This window comes from Humulus lupulus, chromosome 3, assembly GCF_963169125.1.
Source record: "Humulus lupulus chromosome 3, drHumLupu1.1, whole genome shotgun sequence".
In the NCBI taxonomy this organism is placed as follows: Eukaryota; Viridiplantae; Streptophyta; class Magnoliopsida; order Rosales; family Cannabaceae; genus Humulus; species Humulus lupulus.
Genome location: NC_084795.1, coordinates 222,731,180 through 222,758,525, shown reverse-complemented (window position 1 = coordinate 222,758,525; position 27,346 = coordinate 222,731,180). Strand labels below are relative to the sequence as shown.

The 27,346-nt window shown below is 34.8% G+C and overlaps 1 protein-coding gene across 1 annotated transcript; it reads right to left on the bottom strand.

Moving 5' to 3' along the window:
- Window positions 1-21,294: 21,294 nt before the first annotated feature.
- LOC133825418 (glyceraldehyde-3-phosphate dehydrogenase GAPCP1, chloroplastic-like) lies at window positions 21,295-22,644 on the bottom strand. The gene is made up of 6 exons (XM_062258363.1): window positions 22,582-22,644; window positions 22,415-22,475; window positions 22,235-22,332; window positions 22,004-22,146; window positions 21,784-21,885; window positions 21,295-21,355 (listed from the first exon to the last, which is right to left on the bottom strand). Exons 1-6 carry the CDS (start codon window positions 22,642-22,644, stop codon window positions 21,295-21,297), a joined length of 528 nt encoding a protein of 175 aa, XP_062114347.1.
- Between the last annotated feature and the right edge of the window lie 4,702 nt (window positions 22,645-27,346).

Here is a 27,346-nt window from a genome sequence, read left to right as displayed (position 1 = left end):
TTGAATTCTATCAATCCGGGGGATATAATCCATCCCGAGCATTACCCCTTGAGTTCCCAAGCCTAAAATACCCTTAAAACTCAAATTGGCACAAAAGGCTGCGGCCCCACCCACAAGAGCCGCGGCTAGCCTCGAAACAGAGGCTAGCACCTCACTGACCACCACACGGGCCGCGGCATGCCCACCAGGAACCGCGGCGCGCATGAACCTTCTCGGCCTCCCATGGCCGCGCGCGCACATGGGCCGCGGTGCACCCCTCCTAGTGCCGCGGCTCTCTCCACTGAACCCAGATTTTCCACCATTTTTCCACACCTTTCCTCAAGCTAATTCACCCAAAACTCACCTATCAAACCCAGATACTAAACACATACATACCAACTCAATATCAACACTAAAACCCCATCAAAATCTGCTCCAAAACCCAACTAAAATACTCAAGAACATATCAAACTTAACTAGAATGCATACTCTAGCAAACCAGTAACAATTCTCAACATAATCCCAACAATTAAAGCTTACCTTGCTGAATTTAATCCCTGTAGCTGATCCTTAAGCCTTAAGCTACAAGCTCCTAGAATATCACAGCTGAATTCCCCTAGACCTTCAAGTTAATTCCCTTAGTTATCCTTCTGTTTATCATAGAGAGTTAAAGAGAGAAATGAAAATGATAAGAGATGCTATCCTTAGCTGAAACAGAAATATAAGTCGGTTCCCCAATGCTTCCAATTAATTCCCCATTTTTTTTTATTTGACTTAAGTATAAAGGGTTACCTCAAGGCTCGGGGTACCAAAACGTCCCCGAGGGCAAAATGGTAAATTTCCCCAATATTCCCGCCTAGACATTCTATCCTCAAATATATCTCCAAATATTTATTTTCATGTCCCGATAATCCCATAACACACCTAATACCCAAATTACCCCTCGACTCGCCCCGAGTCAGAATCTCAACTCCGTTGTGACTCTCTGGCTAACCGCCCCCCAGGACTGTCTCGGATCGTGCCACACAAACATTTCACATATATACATAACATAAATCACATTCATGCCCCTAATATCGAGACGGGGCCCACATGCACATTTAACTCACTAAACATGCATCACAATCATATATTCACATTAATTCACCCATTAACATATTAAAGCATATTAAATAATTTATTGCCCTCCAGGCACACTAATCAAGGCCCTAAGCCCGATTTGCAAATTCGGGTGGTTACACCCTGCGGTGGACTCCCTCACTTTTTTGTGAGATGTCAGGAGGTCGACCATCCTTAAGTTGCTTTTAGTACCAGATCCTTGAGTCTCTTCTCGATGTTCATCATGCTGGCCAGGGCTGCGTCCCTTGTCTCCATCTCTGGAGTGGAGTCTGGTCGATACCATGGACCTAGAGAATATCAAAATTCTAAGGATGGTATAGAAAAGCTAGAAGAAAGTAAACGACCAGTAATTAAAAGATTTACCTCCTTAGGGTAAGGCCAGGTTGTCAGCGACCAGGTCCGTTGTAAGAAAGTATTCTTCGAAATACTTTCCTACTTTGGGTTTGTAGGTGACGTCACTCAGGAATATGCGAGCAGACTCCTGGTGAAAAAAATGGAAAAACCCTGTGTTGTTATAGTTGGGGTTGGATTTGAGATCAAACAGATAGTTGATCTCGTGTGGTGTGGGCACAGACCACTTCTTATGGTTATAAAGGATATAGAGTGCAGATAGCACTCTATATCCGTTGGGAGTAATTTGAAAGGGGGCGACCGCAAAGTAATTGGCCACCCCTTGGAAAAATTCGTGCAGAGGCAACATTGCCCCTGCCTCGATGTGGTACCTCGACCAGTCACTGAAGGTGCCTCCATGCATGTTTGCCCTTTGATCGGGTGAAGGTTTGACTAGGGTTATCTCAGGAAGACCGTACCATGAGATAATTTTTCACCATCCTTGCCGATATGATGATAGGAGGCATAACGTACCATTCGACGTCTGGCCTAAGGCCGTCGCGAGGTCAGGCTTTAGGTTGGATTTTTTGTGGTGCAATGTTTATAGGCTGTGGATTATTTAATGAACCTTTGGTATCGACTGTTGATTGGTTAGAAGGGGGATTGGTTGTTTTCTTTTTTTCTATGAGTAGTGTATTTTACGTGACCCGTGTTCGGTTGACTGGTCGGAGGGCTAGTCGCTGGGTGTTGTGAAAATAGTACTTTTGAAACAACAGTGATGGTTGCTCTTGATCCTTGAACAACAACGCAAGAAGATCGTCGTCGATTGGCCTCTCACCTCCCCAAGGATCGTGCATGAATATCCAAGAATAGAAAAGGGGAGATGAGAATCTACGGCCAACAGATAGAAGAAGGGGAAACGTTGGGATAACGTTGCTCGTGTATAAAAGTTAAGCTTTTATATGACTAGCAGCATTCTAATGTAAACACTAAAAACATGCGAACAGTTTGGAAAAACAGATTAAAATGCGGAAGTGAAAAGTTTTCTCAGGGAAACTTTTCAACTCCGAGAACAGGCGGGAAACACCCACGTTTTTCGAAAGCATAAAAGTCGAATTTTTACCTCGATTTTGGGCCCTAAATTAGTATTCCTACTTCCCACACCAATTTCTAAGCCTCACTTAGTGTTTTTACTAATTAAAACTCCTATCTTATAATGTAACTACCTACGAACCCGATTAGCCCGAAAGCATTTTTTCTCAAGAACATGCAAAAACTCAAACTCGGATACCAGAAAACTCAATAAATATATGTTGCATGGTATAGCAGACACAAGGAGATCATGAAACTTACTTGAGTTATAGATAGCAAAAGAGTCGCGAACGTTGGTGCTTGGGACTGGACGAACACGCCTCGGATCACTAAAATTTTCTAGGCTTTTCTATTTTTTCCTTTTGAGTTCTTGAGAAAGGGAAGTTTGGTCAAAGGTAAAAAATAAGAAGAGTGGGTTATTTATAATGATCGTGGCACAATTAAAAAGGTAATGATGGGGGAAAGTTTTCGAAACATGGGGAATCGTGTTTAGCTACTTTTTCGAAAAGGCGCTGATAGATGTGACAAGTCAGACGGAAGGTTGATCGATTATTATATGCTAGTCGCAGAAAAATAAACTTGGGGGAAAAATATTTACCAAAAAAGGACTACCTAATGACGTGTCAGAATTAACATTCACGTGGGATACATGTGACCGTTTAAGTGAGCCAGCAGACAGTATATTTCATGAGCGACTAGTCTGATCACAGTATTTCAGATGTTTTGTGCAGATATGTAACTTCGTATTTATGTAATAATTGTGATTTCCGTTGTTATTTAGACACCCCTATATTAAATGTAATTAAGGCCCATCGGCCCATGTAAAACTCCTTGAGCCATAAATAAGAATCAAGGGGCTCAAGAGAGAGGACTTTTTATTTTTGGACTTTTTGAACTTTGAAATTGTAAGAGAGAAATATAGTGTTTTTATCCACCGTACATGTATTCATCTTGAGGCTTGTGAAATTTGTGAACCCTAGTTCATTGATCACAGTTCTTGAGATTCTACATTAATAAGAACACTAAGTGGACGTAGGTTGTTACCATTTTCTAGGGCCGAACCACTATAAATCTTTGGTGTCGTTTATCTTTTATCTTGATTTCATCTCATTTCTATTGTTTTACTTGACTCCATGTCATTGACCAAATTGAGGGTCAACACTTTCAATGTGTCATCGATTGCAAAACATCAAGAAAACCTAAATTGAAAGTGTTCGGGTCAATTTTCCTGAGCACTTGATGTTTCCAAAAATAGAAACTCTGGGTGTGGTTCTCTTTCACTGCTATAAAAAAGGCTTTTCTTTGCGGTTTTTTCCTTAATACACTGTGGTTTTTGGGAGTATTGAGAATTGCAGTGTATTCGACTGCAGAAAAATTTGTTAAAAAAACCATGGAGAAAAGGTTTATTTTCTCTGTGGTTATGTTAAATAAACCGTGGAGAAAGATATTCTTTCTCTGGGGTTATTTTAAATAAATCGCAGTGAAATATATTCTTTCATTGCATTTTATTTAAAAAGCCGCAACTGCGTTTTATTTGACATAATCGCATAGAAAATAATTTTTTATGATTATTTTTACGTGTGTTTATATATATTTTCAATTCAAATTATATAATATACCTAATTATATTAATTGTTATTATATACCTAGATTTTTTATAAAAATATAATATACCTAATTTGATAAATTATAATCTAATTGAAAGACATCATATATCATATTATTATATACATTCACATGTCATTTATAATTAAAAGATAACATTTTACTTATATATATTTATATATATGGAAGACTTCTCAATGGTTACAACCCATAGATGGGTACTGTTGACTGCATTTTTAGCCAACGACGTGAGAACGTCAAATACGACAAGCCTTCAAGAGAAATAAAAACGACACAGACGGTTCAAACAAGAAAAGTAAATAACACAGGAGATTTTTATAGTGGTTCAGCCCCGATTGTCGGTAATAGCCTAATCCACTTAGAGTTGTGATTTATAGATCTATACTCAAGATCAGATGGACTGAGCCAACTGAGTTTCTTCAGTACAGATTGTGAAAATACAAGAGTTCTCTCAAATATCAGCACTTTCTCTCTCTAGAATACATAGACCCAATTTTCTCTCTCATCCCATAAGCCCTCTATTTATAGGCCTAGGATCCTCAACTGATATCCCCTTTTGATAGGGATATTTTATTATTCATCTTATACTTATATTACAATAAATGTTTAAAATACAACTGATTCCTCAATTTGAGTGATGAGTGAGAGATTCCCGGGTGCCTAGACCAATTCTTGCTAGAGTCGTTCTGGGGACTTTGACGTAGTCTCACACGCATGTTGATTACTCATTCAAGCTTTCCTTGGACCAAAGGTGGTATATGCATGGCTCTCCTCGGACCTAAGGTCATGCAAGCTTGGCTCTCCTCGGACCAAGGTGGTCCGAGCCAACTCCCTTGGCACCTCACCTCGAGTAGGTCCGAGGCAATTCTCTTGTTTCTCACCTCGGATAACTTTGAGGCATCCTTCTCCATGACATGTCCGATCGGACATGATGGCCTTCTCCTCGGACCAAGGTGATCCGAGGCACCTTCTCTTGCCTTCTCCTCGGACCAAGGTGGTCCGAGGCATCCTTCTTGGCATCTTACCTTGTACAAGCCCGAGGAACTCCCCTTGTCAAAATCTAAGTCTCAATTCTTGGTTTGCATGGGACTCCTTCTCCTTAGCTACTTACCTTGGACATGTTCGAGCCAACACTTAGGAAACCTTGGGAGGCTTACCTCGGACACACCCTTGGGGTCTCCTAGGACCACTTTCTCCTTGGGGTCTCCTAGGACCACTTTCTCCTTGGGGTCTCCTAAGACCACTTTCTTGAGTTCTCCTCGATACACCCCCCTTAGCTCTCCTAGGATGCACTCCCCTTAGCATTCTTAGAATGCATCCTCTTTAGCCTCCTAGGATCAAGGTGCACTTGGCTTGGCTATGACATCTTTCAAACAGTCCAAATTCTTCGTCAGTCTACCGGGTCACTTTCTCACAACTCTGAGTAGTCAATGTATTTATTGACTATTAACGTGTCTTTTACTGACCATGCACTGCCATTTGTCACATTTATTGCCACGTCCTTGATCTCCAATTTTTGGGTATAACAGGTACTAACAATTATGATGATGTGGCAACATAGTGACTTGGTATAGCAAGTCACCAACAGGTAAATTTTTTTTTCTATATTAATTTCGAATTTAGTTATTGTTTTTTGCCATAATTAATGGTGTATTCAACCAATGAGAAACACTAGTTATATTTAGAAATTGACATACATTTAAAAAATGAAAAAGTTTACAATATTATATTTTCATAATAAATACACACTTTTCATCAGGTAACCCTTCCAAATATTTGAAAAAATCAAAATTTATTTTTAGAAATATTAATTAACAACTATAAATATGAACCATTGATCTTAATTCAATGGTTAATATTAAAGTAACCATCTATGAGTAGTAACCATTTAGAGTGCACCCATATATATATATAGGTAATTTATATACACATACATGAGAACATACAAATATCATTTAACATATAAGTCTTAGCAAGTTCCACATGAAAAATTAGACTTCATAAACTAATGACATTAATCTTGCTAACCAATCGCTTTGTAGTGGGAGTAGACCGTCATTAATATAGATTAGATGATTAAATACTATATATAGTTTTCCTAAAGCAAAAAAAAAAAAAGTATAAAACATAACATACTTTCTTCTTGATAACTACAACCGGATTAGGTGCATTTACAAGATCATAAATGTATCTTAGTACGTAAAAACCACATTCATGACTTTCGAGTTGTTTTAGACAAGAACCACTCAGTATTTTTATAAATGTGCCAATGTATTCATTTTCCGAACATTGTGTGTATGCTATACAAAAATTAAAACTAATTCACTACATATTATATTCTCAACTCTAAATAACCTCCTTAATTGTAGAGCACCAAAATTATTTTTTTTAGTTATTAAATTTTTTGTGTCTTATTTTATTTAATTGTTAAGTGTCGTGATTTATTTTATTTAATTGTTAAGTGTGTGATTATTTTATTTAATTGTTTGTTTATTTTATTTAATTGTTAGAATTGTTTGGTAAAATGTTGTGAAATTATTTGTTAAACGATATTTATTTATTTTTAATTAAAAATGTGATTATTTGAGTTTTGGTTGAATGCACTAAGGTGCATGGTAGGTAGTGATGTACCCTAGTGATTTAGTGTGTGCATGGTACCATGGTACACATGTGTAGAATTTTCTACACACTTTAAAGTTGCCTTTTATTGCATTTTTTAAATTAAAAAAAATTAAAAAGAAAGGGGAAATGGGGTCTTGGACGTGTAGTGTAGTGGGAAAGGGTTGAATGTTTACCATTTTTGTTGGGTGATATTTTGATAAAATAGGCAAGGGTATCATCATCTTTATTTCCTACCATTAAAGATAAAATCGAAATAAATAAAAATTTAAAAGAAAGATAAATAGAAAATAGGAAACTTACCTTTTCTCTTAATTGGACCATTATGGGAATATTAGGATAAAGGGGGAATGAATTGGAGAAGAGAACATTATGCTCTTGGACTGCCGAAATTAAAGAGAGAGGGACGTGAGCTAGAAAGAGAAAGAGGAGAAGGAAGAAAGGAAGAAGAAGGAGAAGGGAAGACCAAGTCTAGGGTATGCCTTCTTTGTGTTTATGCTTCTCTATTCTCTTCTTTTGAATCTAGTAATATTGACTATGTTTTTATTGTGTGTTGTTGAATCTCTTCTTCTTCCCATGGTGGATTTCAAAAAAAACACCCTAGGCTTGAACAAGGGGTGGTAAAATTTGGTATTGGTCACCTTGTGTTCTTGATTCTATCAATCAAGAAAGGTAATGAACCCTTAGACCTTTTTGGTTTTATGTATTGATAGTTTATATGAATGTGTATATTGATTTTTGACCTTTCTGATGTCGGGATTGAAAGGTTGTATTGGGTGCATGTATGGGAGATTTGATCTAGGCATGGCTATGATTTTGTGTGGAATTTTGGAATGACAATGTTCTTATGTTCATGGTGATGAGCTTGAATAGGGAATGCTGTCAATTGGGGGTTTCGACCTATGGGGTTTGGGCATGTTGTATTGTTTGTTTTCTTGTGTTTCATAAATGTTAGAAACATGCTAGGTTTAAGCGAAGGTTGTGTTTGTGTCTATGTTGCTATGATCATTTTTGAACTATTGATTATGTGAAGGCATGCAAGGGTGATGATAGGTACACGCTAGGTTTCATGTGAATATAGATGAGAATTTTTGTGTTATATCTTGTTGGGTATCCTAGGTGTTTTGGCCTAGGGGTAATGTTCAAGCATGTTTGTTCCTTGTATGTTTTAATACCAATTGTGATCTTAGAAACATGATAGGTTAATTGTAAGATTTTAAATGGGTATATGTAAGCTTTGTTTTCCTTTGGGTGATCTATAGAAACATGCTAGGGTTTGTGTCTAAATTTAGTTAATGAAACATGCATGATTTTGAAGGAATTTTGTGAGGCGTGATGTAAAAGATAAATTTCATGATGATTTATGCTTGCTGATTTCGTGAATAATTGGTGAAAGTTTGATGAAATAATGATATGCATGCATAAGAAATGTCTCTAATATATGTTGTATTTGTGAGAATAAAATAATGTTTTAATTCACACTTAAAATGATATTTTTGCACAAATAATTACCTGCATTTTTTTATATTTTGATGGAAATATGAGTATTTAAAAAAAAAAAAAATGGTGATTTTAATGATAAATTTGGTTCTGGAATTTTTGTAAAAAAAATGTATTTTAATAAAAGAAATTTGATTAGTATTTTGAAATTAATTAATACCCTACTATGGTAATATTAAAAGTTGTATTTTTAATATAATAAGAGTGTTTATTTTATTAGTTATGATTTTTCTTTATTTTGATCAAGATAAATGTTGAATTTAATTCACTTGTGATTTTTAAATAAATTAAATGGTGGCTGGAAGTTTAGTATAATAAGTTTAAAATAATAATTTGATTATCACATATGAATTTATGTTACATAAAATGAAGTCTAAAATAATTCAAACAAAATATATTTTTCCCACACCTAAAATTTATATTTTCTCACATCAATTATGTAATTCTATTAATTTAAATTAAATTGTTATTATCTAAGGAAACATGTTAATTATAATTATTTTAAATAATTTTAAGCCTTTGTTATTTCTATATAATTTGAAAATAATAAATGGATTTATTATATTTTGTTTAAATGGCTAAATAAATTATTTAAATTATTTTTATGAAATAATTTTAAGAAGATAAATAATGATAAACAAATCTTGTTACAAGTTTATTATTTTGAAAAGGATAGAAGTAAGACGCATAGAATTATCATTTTAAACGCCACATTTACGCAACGTTCTCACGTATGCATGTCACATGCAAATTCACTTTTACGTTAAAAAATATGTCTATTATGCAACCATGTGGTTCTTATAGAAAGATCATGCATGCAATATAGGTAGAATGTGCATTATTCTTTTATGACCATATGTGTAATTATGCATTTTGTATGTTGTGAGCAACTCTCACCGTGTGTGCATGGCCCATGCACACATGAGTTATATGAGTGGGAAAAATAGAGTTTATGTGAAGCTAAGGAATGTTATTTTGATTATGGTATAGGCTCGTTGAGAAGTTGTCGTTTTACTTAGATTGGACCTGAGGTAAGGAAGTTAGATAGAATTTATGTTTATTTATGTTGTGTATGGTAAGATTGTTTGTATGAAAGTGTTATGAAGCTTTGCGCTATGAATTATGAATGGCTTTAATATAATGGTATGTTTGGATTGTATGAATGTTGTGTGCTATGAATGGATGTTAGCGTGATGAACACGACACGTCAAAAGAGGTTGCTAAGAATATGAAGACGTAACCCAAGTTACTAAGGATATGAAAACGTAACTCCAAGGGCGGACGCACCGAGGTTATTCAAGGACCAGAGATCCTGTTTACTTCAAAGGGTGACATGGACAAGTTAGTGGGCCATGTTCACAAGGAAATGATTATGATGACGTTATGATGTTTATGTTATGATGTTTATGCTATGATGATGTTATGATGTTTATGTTATGATGATGATGTTAATGTTGACGTGATTATGTTTATGTATATGATATTGACACCATTATGACAATGATGCTATGATATATAAAGATGGATGAATGTGTTTGTCACTACAAGAAAAAATGCTTTTAATAACACCGAAAATGTGTTATCAAAACATACCATAACACTTTTGATGTGTTAGACCGACTATGTTATCGTAGGTCAGGGTACTTTACATAACACTTTATCATTGTTATACAGATGTGTTATTATACTGTCAACGATAACACAATTTCTGTGTTATTTTAATAAATAGATAAGTGTTTAGTTATGTTATTTATAGTCGATTATATAACACATTTCATTACTTATAAATTTGTGTTATACTACACTTTAGTATAACACTTTTTTTGTGTTATACTATACTTTAGTATAGCACATTTTTTGTGTTATACTACACTTTAGTATAACACATTATTTGTGTTATATAATGAAGTTTGCATAACACAATTCTTTGCATAAAAAGTGTTATTGTAATAGATATTATAACACAATTTGTGTATTATAACACTCATTTATTCTATTATATTTTAATTTTTTGTATATAATTAAAATTAGCTTTCTAATATATACTAGCATCATCAAATGAACTTGATTTTCAAATAACAAAAAGTAAAAACATTCAAAATTGTATTAACAATCCACAAATTAGTTTAAAACATTCAACACTGTCATCAACAAAAAAATGTTCTTTAAGTATTCAAGGAGTCTTAAATATTCAACATACTGAAAAGTTACTACTTTCAACACAAAATATTCTACAGCTGCCCAACACAAAGCCTTCAAAATTAAGTATCATTTTCTACTTCGCTTGTCACATCTGCAAAATAAACAAAGAAATATTTTATTGTTATTATCTAGCATCACAAATTACTTCAATAAAAATGTTATGGAAATTATATCCAAGAAAGGACACCACATACAAAATAATGATTTCAAAACTACACCAAAGCAAACAAAGAAACCAAACACTAAATTATAAGACATTGGTTATTTTTTGAGTATGAAAATGTACCTCTTGGAATAACTTTTTTAGAAGGCCATGCAACTGTGTATGAAAATGTTAGCAGCTTGTGGAGTGTGGAGTGTATAGTGTGGAGTATGGACTATTTTTGTATAATAGAATAGATTACATGAGGATGAGAATGTCAACCTCATCACCATCTTTTCTTTTATAAACAAAAATATTTAACCTTTCAGTATCATCAATGGTCAGACTTAGATTTTTGTCTTTGTATAATATTCCATCTATGATCTCTGATTTCTCTTCCTATTTTTTATTTTTATGAGCAAGCATATAAATGGTGGGTAAAGTTTTACTTGGACTATGGTGAACCTATTTTCTTACATATGTACTAATTTTAGCATATTATTATTTACTTGTTTCAAATAAAAAGAAATGGCTGTCCCAGAAACTTGTTGTTGAAATTATTTTCCTTTCAACGAATAAGAAGTAATCTTTAGAAAAAGATAAACGTTCCCTGACCCTAACACATTACCAAATATTGGACTGCTTTTAAATACAAAAAATTTCAAAGATATATTGTTTTTGGATTTAGTTAAGAACTAAAGTTATTGTTTATATATATGAAGAAGATCCATTGTCATCTTTTATTGTGGTAATGTTTCTGTTATACTAATCATATCAGCCCCTGTTTCTTATTGAAAATGAGAATTATACTAAAATGTGCTGCAATTTTTTCTTGTTCTTTCGTATTGGCTATGATAACGACATAGGTAAAATGAGCATGCATTTAAACATCATTTTTAACAAAACAAGTGTCATATATCTCACAATTCAGGGCCAATTTAAGAAGCATACATGGCCATCTGTTTGTTAGTGTGACCATTTTCTATTAGTATACATTATAAATTCAATCTATTGTACTCACTTTGTTTGGACCTACTTATAGGCTATATAGATCATCAGAATACACCATACCATCATATGGCTAAGTACTTTCAGATTTGGGTTATAATTAATTGAAGAAATTACACTTTTTTATTGTAATTTTATTCCACCATACCATCATATTCTTACCAGTTTTTTTCCCTCTAGTCTTGGCAATTTTCCCTCTACGAGCTAATTACTCTCTTGAATAAATAAAAGCATTTCATTTCTTGGTTTTCTTTTAAATTATGGCTTTCTATTTTTTGTAATTTAATGATTTGCTTATTTGGCTCAATCTGAATTGTTCCCCAGGATTCCGATACAACTACCTGCAAATTGAAGTTGTAATAGAGAGCTTTCACCAGTTAAAAAGTTCCTTTTCTTCATTTAAATTTGATTCATTGATTTTTTAACTCAAAGTTGCGTGTGTATGGCTTAATTTCTGTTGAACTTGTGGTTGGCTGTTTGGTTTCTGTTGAATAGAATAATCACATGGAATGACTATTACTTTGTTCTAAGTGTTCACAGTGTAGTATATTCTTTGAACACTAAAACTAGAAACTAGAAACTAATGGTACAAGGATGTAAAGAACGCCCTAGACTAGTGCTTAATAAAACATTCACATATTCATTGGTTCATAAAAGAGAAAAAACCACTTATTATAAAAGTCTCATTAGGGACTTTCTTAAAACAATGCAAGTTGGGCCCAATAGTTTTAAAAGAAAATATGAGTTTTTATGCAAGGTTCAAAAGAAAACAAATCCAATAATTAAGTCCCACTGACAATTTAGAAAGTCTCTTAAAACATAACATAATTAAAATGGTGTCTTAAAGTGATAGTTTTTCCGTCCATAGGATGCCCCATGCCATACACCCCATGACAATAGAACTCCTCACGTCACCACGCGTCCCACAGAGAAACCTATTTGCTACCTGGAAGGGAAAGTAAGGGGGTGAGCTAAAAGCCCAGTAAGGAAGTACAAACAATAATCAAGTAAGGTACAACAAATTCACACACTATCGTTCATCTTTATACATCATAGCATCGTTGTGTCAAACACCATATCATCATCATAACGTAGCATCATAACATCATCATAACATAAACATCATAGCATCATCATATAATAACATCATCATAACATAAACATCATAGCACATTCATACAAATTTCCTTGTGAACATGGCCCGCTAACTTGTCCATGCCATCCTTTTGAGGTAAACAAGAGTCACTGGTCCTTGAATAACCTCGGCGCATCCGCCCTTGGAGTTACGTCTTTATATCCTTAGTAACTCGGGTTACGTCTTCATATCCTTAGCAACCCATTTGATGTGTCGCGTTCATCATGCTAACATCCATTCATAACACAACATATTCATACAAGCCAACATATCATCACATTATGGCATTCATAATTCATAACATTTCATTCACACAACAGTCTTACCATTCATAGCATAAACAAACAAAAATTCTATCTAACTGCCTTACCTCAGGTCCGAGCTAAGTAAATTCACAACCTCTAAACGAGCCTATACCATAATCAAAACGACATTTCTTAGCTTCATAAAATTACTATTTTGCCCTTTCATACAGCACATGTGTGCATGGGTCATGCACACATAATAAGAGTTACACACAACATGCAATTTTTCTTAATTACACATAAGGCCATAAAAGAATAATGCTCATTTTACCTACTTTGCATGCATGATTTTTCTATAAAACCATATGATTGAATAATAGACATAATTTGGGACGTAAAAGTGTATTTGCATGTAACATGCATGCGTGGGAACATTGCGTAATTGTAACGTTTAAAAACAATAATTCTACTCGTCTTACTTCTATCGTTTTAAAATTAATAGACTTATAACATGCTTTATTTTCTTAAAATTTCTAGGTTGATTAAATCTCTCAAAACATTATTTTATTTAGCTTAAAAAAAATGTGGTAATTTCATTTATTATTCTCAAATTACAAAGAATTAACAAAAGCTTGGAATTTATTTAAAATACCTACGATTACTATGTTTCCTTAGAAAAATCAATTTTAATATTGGTTAATTGTGTTACATAAATGATGTGAGAAAAATATATTTTAAGTGGGGAAAAAATATATTTTATTTGAATTATTTAAGACTTAGTTTTTATGTAATATAAATTCATAGGTGGCAATTAAATAATCATTTTAAACTTTGTAAACCAAACTTTCAGCTACTATTTAATTTCTTTAAAAATCACAAATAAATTGAATTCAATATTTTTCTCAATCATAATAAAGAAAAATCATAACTATCAAAATATTCATTCATACTATATTAAAATACTATTTTTAATATTACCATAATTTAGGGTATTAATATACTCATCAAATTCATTTTATTGAAACACACTTCACATTTTTTTACAGAAATTCCAGCAACCCTTTTTATCATTAATAATCACCATATTGAATTAAAAACCTCATATTTTCTAAAAATAAAATAAAAATTCTGTAGGTATTTATTTGAGTAAAATATCATTTTATTGTGACTTAAAATACCCTTTTTAATTTCATAAAATCAACATAGCATTATGGACATTACTTATGCATGCAAATCATTTTTTCATCAAACTTTTTACCCAATTATTTACAAAAATCAGCAAGCATAATTACTCATGAAATTTATCTTTTATCTCAAAAATTTCACATAAAATCATACATGTCCAAAATCTTATCATGCTCTTATTATACAAATAATTCTAAGAATATCACTAACACGTATTCATATGCAATCTTATAAAACCTTTTTCTATTCCAATAAATTAATACATGAATCCAACAAAATAATAACAACAACATACATTAATACATAAACACCATTATTTACATATGCCTTTATATTAAACCTAACATGTTTCTATCATTATTTTCATGCATCTTATAATTTATTCTTCCACAATATCATATGCATCCTATCAAAATTTCATGGATCCAAATATCAAGATTGCCAATTATCATTTTATCCAAATTACATAGGTCCTAAAACATGGCTCTAAAATATTGAAAATCATAAAACATCAAACAAAATATAAAGATGATCCTTAGGTATGCCTAGGCCGAAAACCCCATATTTGCATTCTTAAATTACCACTAATCATTATACATAGAAAATCAACATCAAAATCCTTTTATACATCAAACCATAATACCCTTCATGCAAATCAAACAACTCATTATCAACAAGATATCAAGAACACAAAGTACCCATTTTTCCTACCCAAAACATAAATCCCCTTTAACCATAATCCCTCTAATAATCTATTCATCAAAACCAATAATCACAAAATTTAGGGAGGGATTTCAATACCTCTTCTTCATAGAAAATCAAGAATCCAATCCAATCAAGAAGCCAATAACCTCCTTGCTCAAACCCTAGGGGTTGTATATTTTGAATAATCAAGATGGAGAAGAAGATGAACAAAGTTAGAGACAACCCAAAATACTAGATTAATCAAAAGGAAAAACAACCAAAACCTTACCCTAGCTTGATCCCTTTCTTCTTCTTCTTCCTTTCTCTCTAGAAAATGGCAGCCCTTCCCTTTCTCTCTCTCTAGCTCGCCACTCTCTCTCTCTATTCTCTCTCTAGGTCACGACACAAGCTTGCAAAATGGCCTCTCTTCCTTCTTTTCTTTCCTTTTAATCATAATTCCCTCATAAAGCCTCACCAAAATAAATGGTAAGTTCCCTAATCCACTCATCTAATTCAGCCTACAAATCCTTTATAATAAAGAGTATTTTAATTGAATAAAATGTCAAAATTCTCTTACCCATAATAGCTATCTTCTTCCAATTTAAATTTATTCACCTTAGAAAAATAATAGAAAAATATAAATGCCTTTCCCACTACACTACACGTCCACCCTTCACTTACCCTTTCCTTTATTTTATTTTTTAAATTAAACTACTCATTCATATCAAATAAATGGAAATTATAAATTGTGTAGAAAATCCACACATGTGCATCTTATTACCATGTACTTGCACACACTAAATCACTAGGATGCATCACTATCTACCATGCACCTTAGTGCATTCAACCATATCTCACATAATCACATTTTTAAAATAAAATAAATATAAATTATTTAACAAGTAATTTTCATAAAAATATTCTACAACAATTCTAACAATTAAATAAAATGACAAAAAATCAAATAAAACAAACAACAACTAAATAAAATAAAAAACATTTAAATAAAATAATTCATTACACTTAACACTTAAATAAAATAAATCACAAAATTTTAATAATCTAAAAAGAAAATTTTGGTGCACTACAAAGGAGTTGATTGTGAAAATAGAAGATAATAAAAAATAGGAAATGATGGTTTACACAACGCTACTATTTTAGGGAGGAAAAAAGAACAGAACCAAAGTAATAATTGTTTATTTATTTATTACTTCTGTTTGTGTTCATGTGCTATTTTTGGGGGTTGGGAGTAATAAGGAAGGAAGGAATGTGTCATGATGGTATGTTAAGAAGAGATGTGGTTCATTTGGTAGTCACTATGAGTGCATTTTTAGGATTCTGCTCTCTTAGTCAATTATCTTATACAGTTTACATAATATTTGTAGATGTGGAGGGTTAATTGGATTCTATGGGCCAGGGTCAAATATTGGACTGCTTTTAAATAAAAAAAATTTCAAAGATATATTGTTTTTGGATTTAGTTATGAACTAAAGTTATTGTTTATATATATGAAGAAGATCCATTGTCATCTTTTACTATGGTAATGTTTCTGTTATACTAATCATATCAGCCCCTGTTTCTTACGGAAAATAAGAATTATACTAAAATGTTCTGCCATTTTTTCTTGTACTTTCGTATTGGCTATGATAACGACATAGGTAAAATGAGCATGCATTTAAACATCATTTTTAACAAAACAAGTGTCATATATCTCACAATTCAAGGCCAATTTAAGAAGCATACATGGCTATCTGTTTGTTAGTGTGACCATTTTCTATTAGTATACATTATAAATTCAATCTATTGTACTCACTTTGTTTGGACCTACTTATAGGCTATATAGATCATCAGAATACATTTTGGTTGGGTTTGGCAGTCTATTGTGAAACTGCCTCAAAGTTCTTACTTAAGGAAATTCAGACTTTTTGACTGATTTTAATTTGTAGGAAGTGATTGTGTGTTTGATTCTGCAGTAAAAGGAAGTTTCAACAATGAACAAGGGTAAGATTTTTAAGCTAGCAAAGGGGTTCCATGGAAGGGCGAAGAATTGCATAAGAATAGTAAGAGAGAGGGTGGAAAAGGCATTGCAGTATTCCTATCGAGATCGTCTATTCAAGAAGCGAGACATGCGTTCTCTCTGGATCCAGCGGATAAACACTATCTAATACTTGTTTCATAGATTTGTAATTTTGAGTCAGATTTTATATTATATTCTCTGTCTATACACGATTGTAAGGGATTGTTGATGATTTTGGTCTTCTTATTATGTAAGTTTTGTGGTATTGATCTCAGAATGAATCCTGCTCTAAGTCTTAGTTCTGTATTCAGTTTCTTTTAACTAAAAACTATACAAATAGTTTAGTTAATGCTCTCCTTCAGCTTCACTAAAGAATTAGAGAAGGATTCATTTTGAGATCAATATTAAAGATAATAAATAGTAAAATATTGTGTACAATTTCTGAATGTGTAAATTACTTTTGTTTTTGTGGCTTGAAAAGCTTGTTTGCATTTTATTATGGAGATTTCTGTTGAAATCAGTAAGGCAGAGTGAGTTTCACTTATTTTAGATAGATTTTCCTTTAATTGAAAACCTTATAGTAATTTTTGAGGAACCAAAAACTAGAGAGAACTACTGAAATTCCTCATTATTAATTAATAGACAGTGCTGGTATAAACCAAAACCCTAAACATTACAAGGTTGAGTTAGATTGAGAGGCTCCCCTTTCCCAAAGATTGCCAAATTCTTCTCTAAGTAAATCTCACTCTCTATCTACAATATCTTCCCAACCTAACAGCCCAGAAAACTTCTAACACAAGTCTTTCTTATTGGAGGCTTATCTAAATGCTTATCTAGTTAATGTTTTTCTGAACTTGTGTTGGCTCTGCAAAATTAGCTAGACAGCATGAGCACCTGCCATTTGTCTTCGTAGCTCTTGTTTACTTCAGTCTACTGAATATTTGCTCAAACTGGCTATTAATATATATTTAAGACAGGAAATAGCAGCTTCACTCTACTCTCTTCTCTGCTTCCTGTTGTCGTTGGTGGCCTTTCATTTCATAGCAACATATTACAAAATCTTGATGTTTTGTTTCAGGTTAATTATGGCAACTTCATGCATGGGCTTATGAAAGAAAACATTTAGCTGAACATGAAAGTTCTGTCTGAGTTATCTATGCACGAACCATACAGTTTCAATTTTTGGCTGAATTTCATTGTTTTTTTATGATAGACTGCATGTGAGCAACAACCATATTTACATGCAAAATTATTAGAGCTTAGTTTTCCAGCCCTACAAGTAACTTGGCACTGGTCTATGTTGTGCCTTGACCACCATTTTTTGTTAATTCTGCTGGTTTATTTTCTATCCATTTAATAGTCTCTAGTTCAAGAGATTCTAGTGTTGTTTTTAATTTAAAAATCAGATTCTAAAATGGTAGCCACTAACTAATTGGGTTTGGATCAAAGAAAAGATTTTAGCTTGGGTTATGGAAATTTCGTTATGGCAATTAAATCTAATCTATACATATGGAAATAATGAAAACAATATGACTAAATGAAAAATCTAATCTATACATATAATGAAAAATCTAATCTATACATATAAAATCCTACCTAACCATCTATCAATACCAAGTCAAAAAATTCAAACACACAATAAGTTTTCTTCCTTATATCACCGCAGCACACAAACAAATTTTCCAGAACCTACTTCTCTAATACACACAAGTTTTCAACCTTCCGTTATCACCATAGCACACAATTTTAATCTCAGAACCTACTTCTCTATGGATGAATATTTAAGATATTCAAACTCCTCTAACATTTTTAAGATATTAATAATAAGAGTTAAAAGAACAAATTCCGTACCTCTTGCAAATTAACTTTGCAATGCTCCTTGCCAAATCGATCCACAACATAAAGAATATAATCAATACCTAAAAGATTAATACAAAATTAAAATTTGTCAATAGATATTAAAACAACCTTTGAAATCCAAAATTTATCTAATTCAATCTTAAAATTTGGGGATAAAATATATACACACATTTACATTAAAGGCATTTTAAGTATGACTTAGTAAATTTTGAAAAAACGGATAGGAGAGTGTACCTATTTCACACAATACAACAACAAGTTTTGATCATTTTCTGAATATATGGGATTAAATGGTACTTTTTCCATAATTGAATTTTTTCTTTCTCGGGATGATTGAGATGTTATTATCCAATAATTTTTTTCTAAGGGACATTTATACTCTAATAGAAATTACAGAGTATATACTGAATATACTCTGGCTGAAAATACAGAGAGAAATTGAAAGGGTAAAGGCTGAACGGAAAAATTATTTGAGATGAAAGATTTGGGTGCGGCAAAACTAATTTTGGGTACAGATTTCTGGTTTATGGTGGAGCTAGAAACGAATATAGGACAGCTACTATAGAAGGTTTTGTTGACTCATATTTTGCAGGCTGTCTAGAAATTAGAAAATCACTTACAGGTTATGTTTTGGCAGTTTTCGGTACAGCTGTTAGCTGGAAAGCCAGTTTGCAAAAGATGGTTGCTTTATCTACTACAGAAGCTGAACATATAGCTTTAACAGAAGTTTTCAAGGAAGCTATATGGCTGGTATATAAACGGTTGAGTTGGAGAATTTATTAGTTATTTTGGTCCAATCAGCAATGTGACAGTCAGAATCCCGTGATCCGTAAGGAGAAAGACTGGGTAAACTGTGCAATCCCACACCGCCTGGGGAAGGTCAAGTGTAATGATTCTAAGACTATGTAGGTATGGGACTACACAGTTGAAGAGGGCTTAAATAGATTGATGGGTACTACCTATATCAGGAAGGTGCATCTTCTTTTCGGTAGCCCATCACTTGAGAACTCCATGGTTAAGCGTGCTTGGCCTGGAGTAATCTAGGGATGGGTGACCTCCTCGGAAGTTTTCCCAGGAAGTGTGCGAGTGAGGACAAAGCACGCTGGAAAGACTTGTCTTGGTTTGTAGGGCCAGTCGTCATTCCAGAAAGTAGCCATAGTGATTTAGGGCATTACATAATGGTATCAGAGCCTTGACCCAGCCGGAAGTGTGGCCGACGGGGATGTCGAGCCCTTAAGGGGGGGTGATTGTGACAGTCAGAATCCCGTCATCCGTAAGGGGAAAGACCGGGTAAACTGTGCAATCCCACATCGCCTGGGGAAGGTCAAGTGTAATGATTCTAAGACTGTGTAGGTATGGGACTACACAGTTGAAGAGGGCTTTAATGGATTGATGGGTACTACCTATATCAGGAAGGTGCATCTTTTTTTCGGTAGCCCATCACTTGAGAACTCCATGGTAAAGCGTGCTTGGCCTGGAGTAATCTAGGGATGGATGACCTCCTCGGAAGTTTTCCCAAGAAGTGTGCGAGTGAGGACAAAGCAAGCTGGAAAGACATGTCTTGGTTTGTAGGGCCAGTCGTCATTCTAGAAAGCAGCCATAGTGATGTGGGGCGTCACAAGAAATCTTTTATGTTTACAACCATTCTTGTAAAGCAATTAGTTATGTTTCATTATGTTTACTGCTGCTATATATACTATTGAGTTGTATACTTTTACATATAGTTTTTTAGAAACTTTTCCTTGTAATTCAGTAAAAAAATCTGTAACTGAGAGAAGAGAGATTTGTATTGAAAGAAGAAGGAAGTTCTAATAAAAGTGGCTGCCCGTGGATGTAGCTTAGAGTTCTAAGTTTTGACTCTAATTAGGACCACGTAATTCTTGGTGTTGTTTATTAACTGGTTTGATTTCTTGTGTGTTTCTTCTAACTGGTTTGTTCTTGTGACTGTTTCTTTGGATCAAATTGTGTTTGTGCAAGTTGTTGTGATCTCTTGTCTTGGCTCTACATGTTTTAATAAATTACTCTATGAACTATATATCAGAAAGATATTTGATCAATATCTTGATTGAGATTTGACTCATTCGCCTTGCATATTATTCCATGTACTGCTTCTTCAGGGTAGGCTATCTAATGGACAATATATAGCATTAAAAAGACTCTCCAAGACTGCACGACAGTTTTTTCATTACAGGAAGGAATTAAGAGAAAGTAGAAAGATAAGCAAAACAACAAGTGTGGTGGTCCTCATAGTCACAACATGGGTTATATCAATAAGATTGTCCATAATTTTTCAATCTATATCAAATACATTTGATCATATAGATTATATACATTGGAACAAGCAACAAGCATCTTTCATTTTTATTCTTTTCCTTTCCAACTAGGGCTGCTAGCAATTCTTAGCTCAATTCGAAACATGCCAAAAAAACAACATGGAAATAATTTGATTCCATTCTAATCCCAAGTAAGCTAAGTTGTCTAAACATGTTTTCTGTGGTGATAGGAGACCAAAATATCAGAGTATGCAAAACAAAAGATGATCAGTGATTGTTTAGGTGACAATGGACCCCATAAAATCAACTAAAGATATGATCTTGAAAGCAATGGTGGAACTGCAACAAAGAACCATTAATAAAAAAAAAAACACACACACACACACACATAAAGTTATCACTTTTGATGAGATGAATTGACAAGAAAGAAATGAAAGGATATAGAACCAAGAGAGGGAGATAGTTGATTGGCAAGACCACAAAATTAACCATTGGTAAGAAATTGAAGGCAAGTTGTACAAGGTCATATGGTAAAGGTAGAGGATATGCTTAGAAAAATTACATCATCCAAATGTTAGAAAACAGACTTTAACAGATAACAACATAACTACTATTAGTTTCCCCAATATGATCTTGTTTTTTTCAATGGATTTTTCTGGGCCATTTAAAAAAACTAGTTAAGAGAATATTAGCAAGAAGAAAATAGACTTCTTACGCATGACATTGCCAATAGTTCCATCAGTGTAATTAAAATGTATTAAAAATACACATCAAAGAAATTATACCCTGTGTCACCAACAAAATCATTGGAGACAATGTCTTCATCTGTGTACCTAAGAATGCCTTTAAGTGGTCCCTCTGATGCATACCTATATCACCAATCACAAAACAAAAATTAAAAATAAAACAATTACACACTTAGAGAAACACAAGAGGAGAGGAATAAATGCAATGATTAGATACTTCACAAAGAATGCATGAACATACTTTATGGCTGCCTTGACATCTTCATAGGAAGCACTCTTCTCAAATCGACAAGTTAGGTCCACCATCGAGACATTAGGAGTTGGAACACGAAAGGCCATTCCAGTAAGTTTTCCATTCAGTTCTGGGAGAACCTTTCCAACAACCTATAGTTCCAAAAAAAAAAAAAAAACATAATAATAAGAATAAGAATCAAACCACATTAAAAGCAGCATTGTTTTTAGATTTCACTACCTTTACAGCACCAGTAGAACTAGGAATGATATTTTGTCCAGCTCCACGGCCTCCTCTCCAATCCTTCATTGATGGGCCATCAACAGTCTTCTGTATTGCTAAACATTAGAAACAAGAATCAAGTAACCAACTTGTAAACTATTCTCCTATTATAGAAACAAATAAAGTGAAAAAGAAAACATGTAGTTGCATGAACAGCTATCATTAAACCTTCAAGAATACCAAATTCCTCATGAACAACCTATGTAAAGTAATAAGAAAATCACTCAGCGAATAACTAAAAAGCATAATATCTAAAACCAAAAGCACAAGGATATTAAACCAGATGCATTCATAAATTCAAAAACTTTGTTGCATGAGTGCTCTTGCCATGGACACCGTTCATCGTGGTGGGGAGGCTCTCCGTTCATCGTGGATGGCCAATCAAGGTCAAACAGCCTCGGAAACCCATGGACACTGGCGAGCTCATTTCATCTCCTCCTATCACTTGAAAGCCCGATCCTTGGTTGGGCTTTGTTCGTCTTGGAGGCTTCTGCTCGCAGGGAAGAAATTGTCCTTGAACCCATGGCGGTGGCATACGGACTTGGAGGCTTCTGCTCGCAGGGAAGAACGACGACGAAGGCTCGCAGAGATGGAGTTTTGGCGGTGTCTGGTCTTCCTAGTCCGGTGCCTGAACGGCGGCGACAATCGATGGGTATCCGTTCGGGGTTGGCAGAGAGAAAACGAAAGAGAAAGGGAGACGATCAGTTATGGAGGGAGAGAGAAAGAGATTTGGGGATTATATTAATTTTATTTACTTATTTTATAAATAAAATTTGATTATATTCAGATAAAAATTTTTGATTATGGGACCATGTGAAATTTTTCGGGGGGCTGGGGAAAAATTAGGTGCCAAAACATTAAGTCCCACCTACACCTATACACTTATTTACCTATTATAATACTTTTTTAAAAGTGTTAAATTTTTGTGTTATGGAAATGGGTTTTTGTTGTAGTGTGTGATTTGTTGTATCTTACTTGTTTGTTGCATGTACTTCCTCACTAGGCTTTTAGCTCACCCCCTTACTTTCCCTTCTAGGTAGCAAATAGGTTTCTCTATGGCACGCGTGGTGATGTGGGGAGTTCTGTCGTCCTGGTGTGTATGGCATAGGGACATCCTATGGACAAGAAACGATCAATTTAAAACGCCATTTTCTTTTAATAATGTTATGTTTAATGAGAATTTTTAAACTTATCAGTGAGACTTGAACTTTTGGTTGTTTTAGAACTTTGCATGAAAACTGATATTTTCTTTTTAAACTATTGGGCCCAACTTGCATGTTTAAAGCAAGACCCCACTGAAATCTTTATAACAAGTGGATTTCTCTTATAAACCAATGAATATGTGAATGTTTTACAAAAAACTAGACTAGGGCGTTTTACAAATGGTATTAGAGACAGGTCGTCCATGTTTCCAAGGACCCCCCCCTCCCCCCCATACATGCTAAAGACGGGAAAATCCCACCTCACCACATCGTAAGTATTTGTTTATGTGCTATTACTTGTTTATGTTTTATTTAATTTTATAGTTTCATAACTGCAGTATTAAAATGCCTCCTATTTTGAAAACAACCAAAAAGCAACTACTCAAGGAGATCGGTGCCATACCCAAAGTCCAGCTTGAAGAGGATCCCTATGATTGGTCGATAGCGGTTATGAAAACAGCAAATGAGGTTTGTGATCGCATTCAGGGAATCATGAACAAAAGGGGAGCCTTGCTATGGCCCATAAAGAAATTTTGGGTGATGAGAGAACCATTGTCAATGTACTCGGAGGCTCTTCATCAGTTGAATCGATCATGGAATGATGTTGCGCCAGAAGACCTAGAGTTTAGCACCTAGAGTTTAGCACCATGGAGTTCGTAATTCATGATTTTCTGGTAAATTACAATTTTAGTCGTCTGGAGCTGGTATTTGTAAAGATGGATGATGGCGGAATAGAAGAGCGTTTGGAGACGGTGCATGACGTGGAAGGAGAATTGGCAGTTGAGGAAGTATTGCGAGCCATACCACGTCTGACCACTAGAATGGAGATAATGGCGAGCGCTCCCGGCTATTTCCACATCCCAGAGAACATTTTTTATTATAGTTAAACACTTTTGGAATTTTTTAAATTTTGGAATAATTTGAAACATTTTGAATGATATGGTTTATTTTGTTGCAAATTCTAGATGATGTGGTTTGAATGCATGACTTTGCAATTACCTATCAAACCATTATATAACTAAACTTGCCTTATGATTTTTCCTTTGTTTTCCTTAGAACCTCATTATGTCAACTAGAGGAAGAGGAGGACTGGGAAGAGGAAGAGGCAGAGGAAAAGGTGTCTCCACAAGGTTCGAAACCACGACAACCCCTGATGTAGAAATGCCACCAGTTCAACCTACAACTCCAGCAACACCATATGTGGACTTGGCCACAGAGTTAGCAAGGTTAAGAGAATAGCTGAGGCTGAGAGATGAGGAATTAGAACATGCTAAATAGGCACCACAAACGTCCCAAATGCCCCAAGTACCTCAAGTACTAGCGGTGCAACCTCAGCCACCAACTGCAACACAACTTGTAACTTATGGGTTCGAGCTAGTGTATGAACATTTCAGAAAGCAAGCCCCACCCACCTTTCAAGGGAAAGCTGATCCAATGGTGGGAAATGATTGGTTAAGGTCGGTCGAGGCTATCTTTGATCATATAGAGTTGAGTGATCGCCAAAGGGTTTCTTGTGTAGTTTATTTACTTAAGATGGATGCACAGATTTGGTGGGATGTGATTAAATAGATCCATGATCTGAATACCATGACTTGGGCGGAGTTCATCCAGGCTTTCAGTAAGAAGTATTACAGTCCGGCTGTGCTAGCAACTAAGGTTTACGAGGTTGTAACTCTAGTATGGGGGAACCTATCTGTTATTGATTATGCACAGAAGTTTGATCGATTGGCTAAATTTTCTCTTGAAGTGGTGCCAATTGATGCATTGCAAGTCCAAAGGTTCGTGAGGGGACTCAAGCCAATGATTGCCAAGGATGTTATGATGACCAGTGATGAAGTGGTCAATTATGCAGAAGTACTGGATAGAGCTCTTGAAGCTGAGTATTTGGAAGAACGAATATGGAAAGACAATGCCGTTAGAAGAGAGAACTATCGAAAGAAGGGCTTCAACGAGGGCAACAAGAGAAAGGCTAATGAAGGGCAAAATAGTGGCACTGATAAAAGACCTAGACCATCGGCCACGAATAGCAACAACCACAACACTCAAAACCACAACAATTGCAATAATCATTTCAATGATCGGAATCGTGGGAACCAACAAGGCAACCGAGTAGAGCATCCTATCTATCCTAAATGCTCAAAAAGACACCCAGGAGAATGCCAGGCCGGTACCAACAAATGTTTCAAGTGCAGCCAGGTGGGATATTTGAGAAAGAATTACCCAGAATGGAAGGTGGGACAGAATAACAACAACAATCTGGTGCCAGCAAGAGTTTTTGCCTTAACCCAGAATGAAGTGGCTGGCAGCAACACCGTAGTTACAAGTCAGCTCCCTATATTTGGTACAATGTTTAGAGTCCTAATTGATTCTGGAGCGACTCATTCTTATGTTTCCATGAATGTGATTGATAGACTGAATATGCCTTATAAGATGTTTGAACATAACTTTAGTACATTGTTGCCATCGGGATATATGATATTGTCAACTAAGTGGTTACCGTCAACACTTGTAACGGTAGAAGGCAGGGAGTGCCCAGCAGATCTCACAGAACTGAGTATATCAGATTATAATGTCATACTCGGCATGGATTGGTTATCCAAACATGGGGCTACGATAGACTATCAAAAGAAGACCATAGAGTTCAGGCCAAAGGAAGGAGAGGTATTTTCCTTTAGAGGCGAAGTAGCAGGTTTTCGAACACCCATAATATCTGCATTGGAAGCACATAATATTATGCAACACGGTTGTTCAATGTTCCTAGCTAGTGCAGTGGATAAATCCAAGGAGTCAGAATTAAAGCCAAAAGATGCACATATTGTTTGTGAGTTCCCAGAGGTGTTTCCCGAAGAATTACCAGGACTACCCCGGACAGAGAAATCAAGCTTGCACCAAAAACTACACAGATCTCTAAAGCACCCTATCGAATGGCACCAGCAGAGTTAAAGGAACTTAAAAACTAGCTACAGGAGTTACTGGACAAAGGATTCATAAGACCTAGCCATTCGCCATAAGGAGCACCAGTCCTATTTGTTAAAAAGAAGGACGGGAGTATGAGGATGTGCATTGATTACCGAGAACTCAATAAGGTCACCATTAAGAATAAATATCCTTTGCCTTGGATAGACGTCCTTTTTGATCAACTGTAAGGGGCAGTAGTATTCTCGAAGATTGATCTGCGATCCAGGTACCATCAGTTGAAAGTGAAGGAGGGGGACATTCCGAAAACGGATTTCAGAACTCGCTACGGGCACTATGAATTCTTAGTGATGTCTTTTGGACTCACCAATGCCCCAACAACATTTATGGACATGATGACCATGGTATTTAAGGATTTCTTGGACAGGTTTGTAGTAGTATTCATAGATGATATCCGCATTTACTCGAAGACCGAGGAGGAGCACGAGGAGCATTTGAGGTTGACTCTGAACATATTACGAGAACATTAGTTGTATGCCAAGTTCTCTAAATGTTAGTTTTGGCTGGAACAGGTAACCTTCCTAGGGCATATAGTTTCCAAGAATGGGATAGCAGTAGACCCATCGAAGATCAAGGCCATTAGAGGCTGGCCCCAGCCAAAGAATGCCTCAGAAGTTTAGAGTTTCTTAGGGTTGGCAGGTTATTATAGGAAGTTTGGAGAAGGTTTCTCAAAGATCGCCACCTCGTTGACCAACTTAACCCGCAAACATCAGAAGTTCGAATCGCCACCTATATGGGGACAACTACAAGATATACACTGACCACAAAAGTCTGAAATAATTTTTCACACAAAAGGAATTGAACATGAGGCAGCGAAGGTTGTTGGAATTGGTGAAGGACTACGATTTTGAGATTCTATACCACCCAGGCAAGGCCAATGTGGTTGCAGATG